The sequence below is a fragment of the Electrona antarctica genome, assembly GCF_951216825.1.
Source record: "Electrona antarctica genome assembly, chromosome: 1".
Taxonomy (NCBI): domain Eukaryota; kingdom Metazoa; phylum Chordata; class Actinopteri; order Myctophiformes; family Myctophidae; genus Electrona; species Electrona antarctica.
In genome coordinates, this window is record NC_136806.1 from 22,992,761 (window position 1) to 23,007,427 (window position 14,667).

Below are 14,667 nucleotides of genomic sequence, written 5' to 3' on the forward strand. Positions count from 1 at the left end.
ATAAAATAAGATTACGGAAATGAAACAGGCTACACAAAATGCAGGCACAGTCAGACACACACCTTGTCCACAGTGGAGTAGTAGGCCCCCGCCTTGCAGTCAAACTCTGGGCTGGTGGGCCCTTGTTTACGGGTTATTCTCCAGTTGTAGACACGTGCCTCCCCGGGGGGCACAGCCTCCCCTGGGAGACCAGCTGGGATAGAGGAAGACTGGGTTTGGGCAAAGCCAGCCCCCTGGCTGCGGTCATACACGCCTTGGAGGTGAAAGGAGTAAGGCCTGGATGCCTTATTCTTAAAGGTCACCTTAAAATGAGACAAAGGGGAAAACTGCTCTTATTTTTTTTTATAAAGTAACTCTGTAACTGTGAACTAATCAAACCGAAGCCTTCCTGTACAAACTTTAAATGAGACAAAAGCTTTCCCAAGAAACAAGAAAATAATGTTGTCTTGTATATTATTGTGCACACACACGCACACACACACACGCACGCACGCAGACACACACACACACACACACACACAATGCATGCACGCAGACACACGCACGTGCACACACACACACACACACACACACACACACACACACACACACACACACACACACACACACACACACACACACACACACAGTACAGAGTATATACATTGTAAACCCTACTACAGCCTGGTTGCTACTCACAGTAAGAAGCCCATTGATCTCAGCTCTGATGATGGGTCCCATGATTCCCTGATGTTCCTGAAGCTCTCCTGAGTCAACAGGAACAATAAAGTCTTTATCCCAGTAAGCTCTGAACACCACCTTCTTATATTCCGGTAGGAACTTTCTCATTCCACGCCGCATCGCTCTGAGGAGGTGACATGATGGTGAGAATATGCACTGCGTTATATTGCTTTCATCTATTTCCTGATGACATTTTGAAAATCGCAATGGCTGTGAGGGATTTTGTTGTTGTTGTTGTCCTAAATCTATGCCCAAGTGACCAAGTCAGCTTCCCACCACACTGAATTCACATGATGTAGCTACCCTTACTAATCCAATTCCATTACTAGTACGGTAGTACCAGAGAAAACCAAAGTATTGGATGATTTTGCCACGAATGTTTAACACAAATCTTCTCTTCTGGGGGTCCCTGGCACAAAACATTTTCAGATGGGGGTCCGCGGCCAAATATATCAATTTGGGCATCCTTGGCACAAACAGTTTGAGAACCACTACTTTAGGGAACCTAGGGTGACATGTCTATCAGACCTGGGTTTGATGAGTTGGTGTGGGAGTCGGATGCCGTAGTCCCAGGTGACCTCCTCAGCAGCAATGTAGTAATTGTAATATTTGCTGTCTCCAGAGCGGAGGTCCAGGAACTCTGTACCAAACACATATGATGTGCTGTTCTCCTGTAACACAGGTTATTATATACGTGTAGGTGAGAGAAACATCTTTAGATTGTTGAGGCTAAAGTCAAGATCTAGCATATGACTATGGACAATGACATGATGACGCATGAAGATATAATGATCACATGTATGATGTACACATAATGTACATTCACTCTCACACACACCTCTTGGTCGAAGTCATCATATTCCAGAGACAGTGATATCCTCTGTTCTGTCTCATTACCATCTGTAACGTTCAGAGGATCTAGAGGATCCATTAGCAGTGGTTCACGTACAGGCTGAATGTGGTTGTGTAGATCCAGATTCTGATCTTCCAGAGTCAGCTCCCCCTCGTTCAGCCGGGGAGCCGAGTGTATTAGGATCTCATTGCTCTCATCAAGTTCTCTCTTTGTCCAGTTCTTTCCGTTCAACCATTCACCGCTCACTTCATCCTGGTCCTTGGCTCTCGTGCCACTCCCATTTCTCTCAGCCTCTCGTTGGTTCTCTATCTCAGCTCCCTCATCCAGGTCCCCTGCTCCGGACATTACGCTTCCATCGTCCCCGTCCTCGTGTCTTCTTTGTCTCCCACCTCCGCGTCCCTCAGGGCCATTCCCATCCTGGGGAATCCACTCTCCATCTCTATCCAGGTCCTCCAGGATGTCCATCGGGATTCCTCCATCGGCCACCAACTCAGTATTGTCCTCTTCTGACGATGTAATGTTCTTCATTTCACACACTGTCCCTTCTCCATCGGTGCCATTGGTGCTATTCGTTGTTTGAGTTATGTTATGGTTGCCCAGTGGTTTATTGCACATCTGAACCGTCACAGAGTGGTTTTGTGATCTTCTGCTCCTCGGCATTACGGGTATCTTATCAATATAGTCGGAGATTGCATCCTCATCATATTCGTTATCAGTCAGAGGGAGGTCTTCGTCTCTGCAATGTCGCACTGTATAGCGAATGCTCATCCCCCGGCTTTTAAGGCTGCCATCAAAGGCACTTATCTCCCACTCGCCTGAGAGAAGAAAAAGACAGGAGTATCAACAAACCTACAAAAACAACATGTTCTGCACTGATACACATTACACTCTTCATGAAGGCAAGCAGACTATTTCACAGATTGTCAAAGTGTGGGCTGTGGCCTGCAAGGGGCTGCCAGGGTGGCTAATTGAAAAGGAGAGAGGGAATCATTAAAGAAATGCATGTACGTTATGGTATGGTACGGTAAATCACACCCGTGTGAAGTGAGGGGTGCTTTTATCATCGTACATCATCATGACGAAAAATAGACACTATGTCGATTTGCTCAGACACATATGACGTAAATTCTCCTTTCATTATCAATGGCATTCAATGTTTGTGTTAGCACAACAAGCCGATTTGCTCAGACAAATATGTCGTAACGTAACGTAAATTCTCTTTTCATTGTCAATGGCAAATGTGACACGAGTTAGGACAAAGAGCTATATGGGGCTAAAAATAACTCTTGTGGAACCTCACCTGTTAGCTCAGTCTCCATTGGAACGGTCTCAGCAGTCATGGGAAATAAGGTGAGGACAGACTGGTAGACGCTATGGTACTCGAAGGGGTTTCCTGTGAAGTATATGGAGAGGAAGTCGCTCTGGGTCCCCACATTGGCCACATGCCAGAACATGACATCACTCTTACACATTGTGAACTGGCGCCCGCTGAACATGATGCCATTGACACCTGGAAAGGGATACACAAAATGGATAAGAACACAAGGAATACAAGAGAGCAGACTCACTAGTACTGAAACTTTTTATAAAGTACATTTAAGCTGTTTGTGTAATATCTAGATTCTTTGTTGGCCCAAGAATTGTATCAACAACCTGGTGAAATTCATTCATTCATTTGTCGATTATCACATAATCACATTGTAAAGTAAATTGTAAAGTTTAAATAAATAAACGACAATTTTAGTAAACACTGAGGATTTTAAATGGGAATTCTATCTACAAAGTATACCATTTGATTGGTACTGTATTGATGATATATAAATCAAGAAAGTTCTAGAGGGATTATATTAAAAAAATATATTCCCTGGATGATGAGCTTTGATACTTACTGTAAATAACATTGGAGTTGTAGAAGGCTGGATCAGTGGGATTTATTTTGGAGGAATCCTGGCTGTACTTCTGAATGTTTTCATTGATGTACCAACTTCTGTTTTCATCAAACGCTGCAAACATCAGACCCCTTTCTTTATCGGAGCCCAACTATGACAGAACATTCAGTTATTTAGAAACAATATCTAGTAGTACTAGTGTAGACAAGAGATTACATTGTTGAACTCTTTAATTTGTGGAACAAAATAAATGTAAAACTAGAAGAAGTGCCTGTGATTCAAAACAAGATATCAACGTAGTAGATACAGTTACAATAAAGGCAAACATTTTCCCAGGAAATGGCTGTTCCTCTTTGATATGCCACAACAATGCAGCAAGGAAAAGCCTTCTATATTTGCAACTGAACATCATGCAAAAATATCTATATCAAATTATCAACACACATTGTGATAAAGTAAAACTCGGAAACCGTTTCGACCCACAACAGGTCTTCGTCAGGTGTGATACCTGTTGTGGGTCGAAACGTTGTTCATTTCAAATAAACTACTCTGGGAGCTGGAGAACAGTGTGAGGACCTCCTTCCTTTACCCTGTACGTATCTTTTTGTTCAGCACCTGAAGATCTTTTTTTACAGATGTGCGTGCTTCCCTCTGGACTATTATTTATAAAGTAAAACTCCTCACCAGGCGTCCCAAAGTGTCAATGGCCTCATTCTTGCAGATAAGCAGGGTGCCCACCAGGCCTGAGGCCAGGTCTCTCTCTGGGTTGACGGTACTCTGGTACAGGTGAGTCAAACACTGGGGGTCCCCTGCCAGGGGCCCATCATCAGGGGTCAACCTCCAAACATAGTCAAATGTCCCATTGGGGGGGACTCCCATGGAGCGAAGGGCTTTTTCTGCTGCTGCTTGATTACATAAACAAATGGTCAACTATCTAACATTTTCTGTTCATCTGTACATTTTATAGCAATTGGATTTTGGAAAACAAAATAGTAGAATATCAACCTTGGGCCTTTTCCCACCCTTTGTTTACTGAATATTGCTGCAAGTTTTACAATATCAGTGAGTGTAGTAATTACCCCCATAGCACTCATAAGAATGTTAAAACTATAGATTTTCCAATTAATGTCCATATTTACCATTTGAAGATGTCTGGAGTGGATGGATCCTGGTTAGGCCGTTGGGATAGATATTAAAAGGCCGACTGGCAAAGTTCTTGAAAAAGATCTGGAAACACAATTCAAATCCCATTTCAAGGACAGCACTCTTTGACATACATGATTCATTTATATTTATAATAATACGTCTAGCACTGCACTCCCTCGATGCATCGCCCATTGCGTGGGTCGAGTTTGAAGGCGGTCGGATTTGTGGTTCTGGAGAACCGATCTCGATAAATGGGCATAACGGTCGGATTGCCAGTTCTGTACAACCGTCTATCCAACCAAGTCAATGCCGTGGTGCACTCAATTCGCTCGGATCGGCTGCGACGCGTGCGCTGAGTTTGAAGTCGGGCGGTTCTCGAGATACGTGAACTACAGACAGGCTTACGTACGTACAGCGATTTTGTGCATTTATTGTAAGATTATTATCTTGTTGTGATATAGTATTGTTTTTGTTAACAGTGTTGTGGAACATGCCACACAAACATTTCACTGCTTACGCTGACTGTTGAGTGAGTGAAAATAGAATGACATACAGGATCAAATGTATCGAATAGAAATGTCCTACACTCAATGGTAACAGGATCGAGTTTGGCTCACTCACGTGGAACTGATCGTTGACCTCTCCTTTCAGCATTGGGCCAAACAGTGTCGGGCCAGGGGTCGTCCTTTGGGTGAAAGATGCGTCTGTGTATTCGACATACACCACCTTCTTATACTGGAAGCCCAGGTGGTGGGGAGACGTAGGGAGGTACTCTGACACAAGCTCACTGAAACAACATGAGGGGAAAGCCACAGCAAATTCACAACCATGAAGCTATCCTAACCTTATACACTGTAAAATCCTGTTTTACAAGGTCCACTTGGTTACGTTGGTATGTATACTCTGAGTTACAAAATGTCTATATATTTTTTTTGATTTGGGGTCTTTCTTGACCCACATATTGAAACACACTTCTGAAAAACGAGGGGTGTGTATTGCTAAACCAGAGCTCATTTAGCAAAATGTGTATTTTGATTATGTAATTATGAAAAAAGTTGGGATATTTCTTTTCAAACATGATGGGAGTCCATGGCCAGATACATCATTATTAATTTGGGGAGACATGAAAAGGTTTGAGAAGCACTGTGTTACTGTACCTAGGATCGAGGTGAGGAGCGTAGTTCCAGGTGATCTCTTCAGCAGCAATATAATGCTCCCAGGTTTTAGACTTGCGTCTGGACCTGACGCCCGGCCGCGGCTTCTTGGGCTTCAGAAAGTCGACAGTTTCGAACATGTCGCCTCCGTTGCCGTATTCGTAGTCCTCGCCGTAGTCCTCGCCATCGTGTTTGACGTTGCGCAGGTCGGGGCCAGACTGGAGGACGGGCTGAGGGCAGTCCTCTACCGTGAAGAATGCACTCATACCAGCTGAAAGCAACAGCAACAATTATAGTAATACATTTTTACATTTTAAATTAGACTTGTAGATTGCAAGCAATTAATCTACAAGCTCACAACGCATCGCATCACGATGCGTTGTGAACTTGCATACAATGAAAGACCAACCATATTGGTGGGCATGTATCTGACAGCTGATGAGGAAGCGTCCCAAAGTGGTGAGTTTCATCTCTGCAGTGGTGAAGGTCATAGGGGTCATCTCCACAGTCACCTTGCGATGGCTCATCACCTAGAAAACCAAAGAAAAGCGTCGCATTAAATTAAGTAAGATGCCAGAGAACCATATATGTCAAATAAAGTGTACGTTTACATCTGTTTACAACTTGTATACAGACAACGTTTTGTCAGTGGCGAAAATATCGACGGTGCAACTGGTGCAATGCACCGGGTCCAGCCCCCCAAGGGGCCCATGAAGGAAAAAAAAAAGAAAGAAAAAAGAGTCAAGACGACGGTGAAAAGTAAGGCTCGGTCGCAGGAAGGGTAACACCAAGGATTCGTCAGTGATGTCACTGACTGACTGGTTTATAAACAGCTTCAAGTCTGTACTACTTCCGTGTTGCATAACAGTGACATCACTGTCCACTCCTTCTTGGTACCTTTACCACAGCCTTGTTTCAACGCGTGTGTTACTGTGTTCATGCAGCTGCCTGTCAGCAGCACAACATAGCTCAGCTGTAGCCTATTTTGTCACGTTCTGTCGCGCTAATGAAACACTAGATGGGATTATTATGTCATCCATGTCAACATTCAAGTACAACTATCAGAAGATGTAACACAGGTAAAGTAAGTTTAACTAAAGTTTTTTCCATCTGTCCGAAGTAATTTCTGATAGCCTGCAGGCTGCAGCCCTGCACTTATATACAGACATGGAAGGTCAGTGCCGATTCTGGCCTCCAAGGGGCCCTAAGCATGATTGTAGCAAGGGGGCCCCCCATGAAAAAATGGGGGGTTTTGAAACAGTTTAAAACAGTTTTAAGTAGACAAACAGAGCAGAATAAGGTATAAACATTTATTGTCTGTCTGTCTGTCTGTCTGTCTGTCTGTCTGTCTGTCTGTGTATGACAGACTGACTGGTATAAACAGCGCCCCCGGTGTAGAGGGATGGTATGACAGACTGGTATAAACAGCGCCCCCAGTGTAGAGGGATGGTATGACAGACTGGTATAAACAGCGCCCCCAGTGGGGAGGGATGGTATGACAGACTGGTATAAACAGCGCCCCCAGTGGGGAGGGATGGTATGACAGACTGGTATAAACAGCGCCCCCAGTGGGGAGGGATGGTATGACAGACTGACTGGTATAAACAGTGCCCCCAGTGGAGAGGGATGCTATGACAGAGAGACTGGTATAAACAGCGTCCCCAGTGGGGAGGGATGGTATAAACAGCACCCCCAGTGTAGAGGGATGGTATAAACAGCGCCCCCAGTGGGGAGGGATGGTATGACAGACTGACTGGTATAAACAGCGCCCCCAGTGGGGAGGGATGGTATGACAAACTGACTGGTATAAACAGTGCCCCCAGTGGAGAGGGATGCTATGACAGAGAGACTGGTATAAACAGCGTCCCCAGTGGGGAGGGATGGTATAAACAGCACCCCCAGTGTAGAGGGATGGTATAAACAGCGCCCCCAGTGGGGAGGGATGGTATGACAGACTGACTGGTATAAACAGCGCCCCCAGTGGGGAGGGATATTATGACAGAGAGACTGGTATAAACAGCGCCCCCAGTGGGGAGGGATGGTATGACAGACTGACTGGTATAAACAGTGCTCCCAGTGGGGAGGCTGTGTTGTGGCTTTAGTCACAAACTTAAGCATAGCCCCTGGAAATTATAGATACAAACACAAGGATAAAAAAAACTCAATTGTATATTGATATATATATACACACACCCCCGCCCCCCCCCCCCCCCCCCCCACACACACACACACACACACACACACACACACACACACTTATTCAAATTCTTAATTATTCCTTTGCAATTTAAATTATTTATATTTCAATACTGAGCAACAACAACAAAACTTCGAATTTGATGCGTTTAATAAGAGCACAAATCCGACTGCACAGCTAGTCACAGAGTGAGACTACAGCGAGTCACCACTCACTCCCAACCATGTCATGATAAAAGACATGATTATTGATTACAAACTGCAGCAAGCAGCAGCAGTACTAGCCTAGCCACCAGCGTGGCTCAGCCTGTCAACACAACAACAACAACCCGCGACATTCACAGAACAGGACACTGCAAGTCAGTCTGCAAGTTGACATGTTTATTTACCTGATTTCTCCTTCCGCAGTTCATCCTTACGCTTTTTCTTTAACTTTTTATCATTTCCTGAAGGATAAAGACGCTTCATGATTGAAGATGAGTTCCGTGAGATCTGTGTTGTTGTTGTTTTATATGCTACTCTCCCGTCCGTCCGAAACGACACCGAAGCAAAATAACACTTTGAAAGGGGGGCGTTTCCGCGTGGTGGAAATGTCTACTACGATAGGCCTGTCCTTGATTCTGATCACTAAGGTACGCTGTTGGCGGAAGATTTCACCATTGAGCAGCGTTACACTCACTGCGCAAATAACGTAAAAAGCCCCCACGGCTCCGCCCGCCCTGTGCTCACCGTTCCTTGCGTAACGTCGGTACGCAAATAACGTAGCACGCTCTTTGCCGACTTTGCGCAGGGCGAGCAGGGGCCTTTTGTGAATTCGGGGGCGGCGGGGGCCCTACGCAGCCTGCGTAGTCTGCGTTTAGGAAGAATCGCCTCTGTGGAAGGTACAGTCAACTGTCCGCATTTGTTACAATGAAACAAGACGCACCGCACCCCCCCCCTTTGTTTAGGGGGCCTAAACAAAATATTTGCACCAGCGCCTATCACCAGGTCCTTTCGCCACTGCGTTTTGGACAGTGATGTGAAGAACACTGGAAGGTTAGTCTGTAATTATTATGTATTACCCCATCAGCCCATGTTAGAAGGTTTGGGGATGAAGCAAGGAGAGGCAAGGTTGAGATGGTTTGGAGTGGACATATGCGGAGGAGGGATGAGGGGTACATTGGGAGAAGGATGCTGAAGATGAAACTGCCAGGAAAGAGGAGAAGAGGAGGTTTATGGACGTGGTGAGAGAGGACATGCAGGTGGCTGGAGTCACCAAGGAAGATGCAGAAAACAGAACCAGATGGGAACAGACAATTCGCCGTGGTGACCCCTCCTGGGAATTATCCAAAAGAAGAAGAAAAAGAGTCTGTAATTACCTGTAGAGAGTGATCCTGAAACTGGATGGAGTGGATCTCCGGAGCTGTGCCCATTCCGATCAGATGCCAAAACACATGATTGCGACCCTGTCCTTTACACATGGTGAGACCTATGCACGTACGCATGCACACACACACACGCACACACACACGGACACACACACACGCACACGCACACACACACACACACACACACACACACACACACACACACACACACACACACACACACACACACACACACACACACACACACACCTTATAAATTGACCATCTAGACCTTTTGCTCTTCCTGAACCTACTGTGGATTATACCAGAGACTAGTTGACTTGGACTTTAGCTCTTCCTTGAACCACCCGTGGACTATACGCACCTTGAATAATGTCCTGCACCTGAACAGTATATATAATGCACACACAGTACACAGCATATGCTATGCTCACGCACCTTATTATCTCATGGCTACTATGTGTAAATAAAATATGTACAACCCTTTAGTTGTACCGTTTGTGGCAAAAGCTTGATAATATCTACGGGAAGATTCACAATGCTGAATGCTGTGTACCCACCCAACCGTTCCCAGGACCACATGGAGGTGGTCTCGGGACCGATTGAAGAGTACTCGGATACGGATCGCTGCAATGTGAAAGCATTGAATACAGTTGAATGAAGTGTACTCGGGTGCGGAAGAATCAAGGCCAATGTGAATCATGGCCAGCAGGGACTGCAGGCAATCGTTTCGGGAACGGTTTGAATCAAATGGACTCAGTGTGAATCTGCCCTAAGACCCACAGAGAAGAATTACGGTACACATTTAACTCTAACCTCTGTGTATCTTTTCACTATCCTGTCTTGGTGTAATGAAGGAGCATGTTTTATTAAGGTTACCAGGTAAAGTGGCGTTGACGTAACCATTGATGGTGTGATGCTGCTTCCTCCCGCTGCTCTTCTTGTACCTCTCTCTGCTCCTCCTCTCCCCGATCTCCCCGTACCAGCTCTTGGTTTCGTCGAATACAGCAAACAACAGGATAAATGCATTGCTTCTCCTCTGACCGTCCTCTGTGAAGGCACCTACAAGTACACACACACACGCACGCACGCACACACAGTCACACACATTAACAGAGATTCTGTAAATTGTGTATTTATATAGCGCTTTTATCCAAAGTTTGTGTGCATTACATTCACCCATTCATACACTGATGGCTATGGAAACCATGCAAGGCACCAACCTGCACATCGGGAGCAATTACAAGTTCAGAGTCTTGCTCAAGGACACTTTGACACCAACTCTGGGGGAGCCCGGGATCGAACTGTGAACCTGACGGTTCCCATCCGGCCACTCTGCCCCTCACACTGCCGCCCCCACTCTGTGTGAGCGGATCTAAAACAATTCTTAAAATTGATAAGACTAAGAATCACTGGTCTACACACACAAGCACAAGCACACGCGCACGCACACACACACACACACACACGCGCACATGCACACGCACACACACACACACACACATACACACACGCACACACATGCACACGCATGCACGCACACTAACTTGATTTGCAGATGAGCAACGCTCCGATGAGTCCTGAGTTGGTGTCTCGGACCACATCAACCTGAGATGAGTAGGAGTAAGTGAGACACTCTGGGTCATTGATGGTGGGTCCATCTTTAGGGTTGATGTCCCATACATACTCATAGTATCCACCAGGAGGAACGGCGTCATCATCCTTCTCATGGCCTGCTGTGGAGTCATCATAACCTGCTCCTGGAAACAGAAAGACAGAGAGGGAGAGAAAACAGATTACAATTTACAATTTAGCAGATGTGCCTAATCCAGGGGGATTTACAGTAAACAGCATAGAGAGACAGTGTAGTGCCTCAGTAATCTAGGATCATAGGTAACCTTAACCTTAACAGTCTTAACATTATAATATTATGTACATTGTTGAAACCTGGCATTTGTCTAAATGACATGCTATCTAAATTACATTTTAACCTTTGCATATAAGACTGCATGGTCATCAAGGCTAGGACAAGTGCTACTGGGCAGTGTTGACAGATTCAGTCATTATAACAGCTTTGGCACTACAACCAGTAAATTGGGATTAAAACCGCAAAGAGATGATCTACAAACGTATGTGTTGCATCATGCAAAATAGGGACCTCAGATTGAAAGTGGTTAAAGGGGAAGGAAGCACTGACTCACACAGTGTGTGAACTGAATCCCATCACATCGCCGGACATGCAGAGTGGCGGTTTTCCCTGATTACTGTTAATTATGGTTATTAGAATTTAGCCCTGGCCAGGAAGATGGCAGCTCGTTTACAGTAATGTACTGTAATGATGGCATTAGAGCAGAAGCTTTTAAGCTGGGATATGCTCTCATAGTAGCATCCATGCTAATTATTTCTGTAAAAGGCGTTAACCTAACAGACCCTGTGAGAACACGACATAAGGCTACACTAGTGTATAGCTGGCTATGGTTTTTCCCCACTTTAAAATGTGATATTTGGGAATTGGAAATATGTGATAAAAATTGCATTATTTTACACAGGTCCAATCACTTGATAGATAGATCTCATGCTGTACAAACAATCTTGAGGCTCTGAGCTCATGCCATGGTTAGTAAGTAGCCTTGGCAGGCAGTAAGTGGTTCCAGAGCCATGTGGTCACTCAGGAGCCTATCTATTTTTTCCGTAGCATGAGGCAGCTGTACAAGTACGTCCCCTCCCTGTACATGGCACTTAGCCCAATCCAATACAGTCCATACGTCCCCTCCCTGTACATGGCACTTATCCCAATCCAATCCAATCCAATCCAGTCCATGTTGCTATGTGTGCTAAACAAAACAAGAAACCTGAACATGCAGCTTCTCTCTCCCTTGGCCTCTGTTTCAGGGTCTGGCAAAGGATTTGAAACTTCATCAAAACATGTGTTTTCGACATCTGACTCATGATCTGGGACAATAAATAATACATTGCCTTGTTCCTGCTGACTCGCCATACAACAAGAATTTCACATTAAAGAGACATGAGTGAGTCAAACATTGACTCAAGAAAGTGAAAGTCTGGACAGCTGTTGACTCATCAATGGAAAAGTAAAACACGGAAAGCATATTAAAAAGATCAAAACATATCTAAAATATCTAAAAATATATAAAATGAGTGAAATTCGGAATTCGGAAGAATTTCTGTAGGCGTTTACTTTTCACCTTCAGACTGCTTCCAGTAGGTCACTCCAACTGGGCTGATGCTATAGGACTGCGAAGCCAAGTTCTTAAAGTGGACCACCACTCTCTCACCAGCCTGGGCATGAATCACTGGGCCCTGGATACCTGCAACAACAACAACAACAACAACAACAACAACAACACACGTTTTAAAGATTAGTGTGTGTTGTGCATGTCTAGAACTCGGTTCATAACAGAGAGACAGCAAGATCGACATTGTCGGTCCCTCCTGGAGGAACATCAATATGTAAATGGGACTGAGGGTTTTACATTTTACATTTCATGTAAATTTTCCCTGGATCTACAGAAGCTCCAGATTTCACATTTCAATTACACTGTACCATAGCTCAGACTCACTCCAGCTTTAATGTGGAACACTTTAAAGGTATTGCATTTAACTGATTGGACTTTACCATACAGTACATTTCTAATTTATAGAAAGACTTGCTACAACTTGTGCTGTTGTAACGCTTCAATTTCCCCTCGGGGATTAATAAAGTATATCTCATCTCATCATCTCTCATCTCAAAAGAGGATAGCATAGCTGTAGTAGAGAAGACCTACTGTACCGTACCTGCCCAAGCAGGCCTAGGTTTGGGGGTGGTGTAGGTAGAATCTGTATACTCCCGATAAACCGCTTTGATGTATTTTTGAGGAGTATCCTTGGTCTTGCTCCTAAAAATAGATACAAATTAAATAAAATATAATCATAATCATAGTTCAATGAAAACGACCACAAATATACAGGGTTTCAACAGATGCTTCAAGGAGGATCATACATGCTGGTGCTATAAATTAATCAGTGGTGGGCAAAGGACTCAACCCCTGTGCTTGAATCAAAGTAGCCTATACTCCTGGTCAAATATTACTCAACTAAAGTGAAAGTTGCTCTTTCAAATTTCTACTTGAGTTACTGGAGTACTTGCTTTTAAATATACTTAAGTGTTCAGAAGTAGGCTACATGCTTTTAGAAATACTAAGTATTAAACTGTACAAATTACAAAGCATATTTTATTTTTAATATCAATGCATTACAGCCAAAATTCAAAGATTTCGCAGAACAAAAATGTACAAGATTTACAAGCTCACAGTGTGTCGTGATCTTGTAGATTTGCTATTTTCATTATATGAAATAGGGATTTAGTGGTTAATTAACTTCTTCCCTTCCTGAAATGTACTGGAGTCAAAAGTAGGCTACAATTGAAATGTAGTGGAGTGAAAGTCATAACATATGTGTCCAAAGAAAATATGTAAAGTGGGCTAGATACTCTTTTTTACTTATTGTAGCCGTAGCCTACTTATTGCCCTAAGGTTCACTTTATTTTGTCTTAATAAGAGAATCTTTTGGTAAATGTTGGCTACTTTGTTAAGGTCCACCATATGGCGAGAACAGAAGAATACATTATATGAAGTTTGAAACATTTACCTTTGGTCAGGCGCTGTGTCAGCAGTGTCCAGGTGGATATAGTCCCATCCGATTTCCACAGCAGCTATGTAGAACTCCCTAATAGCTGATGGGGGCTGCAGCGCCCCTCCAAGCGCACTGAAGAGTGGCAGCAGCAGTGGAAGTAGCGCTCTCATTGCAATGTGCACACCTGTTGTCTTCTTTTCACTTCTCTGCTACTGTGCGAGAGGCGAGAAATATTTAAAGGGATCGTCTGACACTCTACAGCGGGCGGGAGAGATGGAGTATTAAGTGGGGGCGTGTGCATGTTGTGTGTGTCATCATGAGTTACAGGGGCAGAGTAGAGACTCAGAGAGGCAGAGCGAGAGAGAGATAGAGAGAGAGAGAGAGAGAGAGAGAAAGAAAATAGGAAACTAGAGGCTTATCCGTTGTACTCCCAGCATTTCTCACCACATCCTGCATTAATTCACTCTCTATATAGTCTATACTCCTATCAAAACATAGTTTTGGGATAATATCAAACAAAAGGAAATGAAAAATACCATTATACATTTTTGCGGCCCTGTAGCCTAGACATAAACCAATATAATATACAGGGTTTATTTAACCTGGCTTCATCGCCCCCTTGTGATGAATATGAACTGCTGCAGAAATTCAGCAGTTGTTATCGGACTAATGCAGATGAACCATAGAGGAACAATTTTTTTTAACTG

General features: G+C 44.2%; 2 protein-coding genes across 3 annotated transcripts in view; one reads left to right on the forward strand and one right to left on the reverse strand.

The window, feature by feature from the left end:
* Positions 1–14,247, reverse strand: part of f8 (coagulation factor VIII, procoagulant component) — a 21,535-nt gene extending 7,288 nt beyond the window's left edge. The window contains exons 1-17 of one of the 2 annotated variants that reach the window (XM_079502206.1): positions 13,976–14,247; positions 13,124–13,224; positions 12,532–12,654; positions 10,873–11,085; positions 10,205–10,387; positions 9,317–9,426; positions 6,172–6,292; positions 5,766–6,033; positions 5,230–5,395; positions 4,602–4,689; positions 4,147–4,364; positions 3,463–3,613; positions 2,874–3,083; positions 1,559–2,388; positions 1,249–1,391; positions 679–844; positions 63–302 (exon numbers count right to left, since the gene is read on the reverse strand). In XM_079502206.1, the coding sequence (XP_079358332.1) occupies positions 63–302; positions 679–844; positions 1,249–1,391; positions 1,559–2,388; positions 2,874–3,083; positions 3,463–3,613; positions 4,147–4,364; positions 4,602–4,689; positions 5,230–5,395; positions 5,766–6,033; positions 6,172–6,292; positions 9,317–9,426; positions 10,205–10,387; positions 10,873–11,085; positions 12,532–12,654; positions 13,124–13,224; positions 13,976–14,130 (3,486 nt within the window). In that variant the 5' untranslated portion in view covers positions 14,131–14,247. Of the gene's footprint in view, positions 1–62; positions 303–678; positions 845–1,248; positions 1,392–1,558; positions 2,389–2,873; positions 3,084–3,462; positions 3,614–4,146; positions 4,368–4,601; positions 4,690–5,229; positions 5,396–5,765; positions 6,034–6,171; positions 6,293–9,316; positions 9,427–10,204; positions 10,388–10,872; positions 11,086–12,531; positions 12,655–13,123; positions 13,225–13,975 lie in introns of both variants that reach the window. The other variant, XM_079502205.1, reaches the window with a different exon arrangement.
* The window catches only part of slc16a2 (solute carrier family 16 member 2), a 301,154-nt gene that overhangs the window by 40,703 nt on the left and 245,784 nt on the right, over positions 1–14,667 (forward strand). The window lies entirely within an intron of this gene.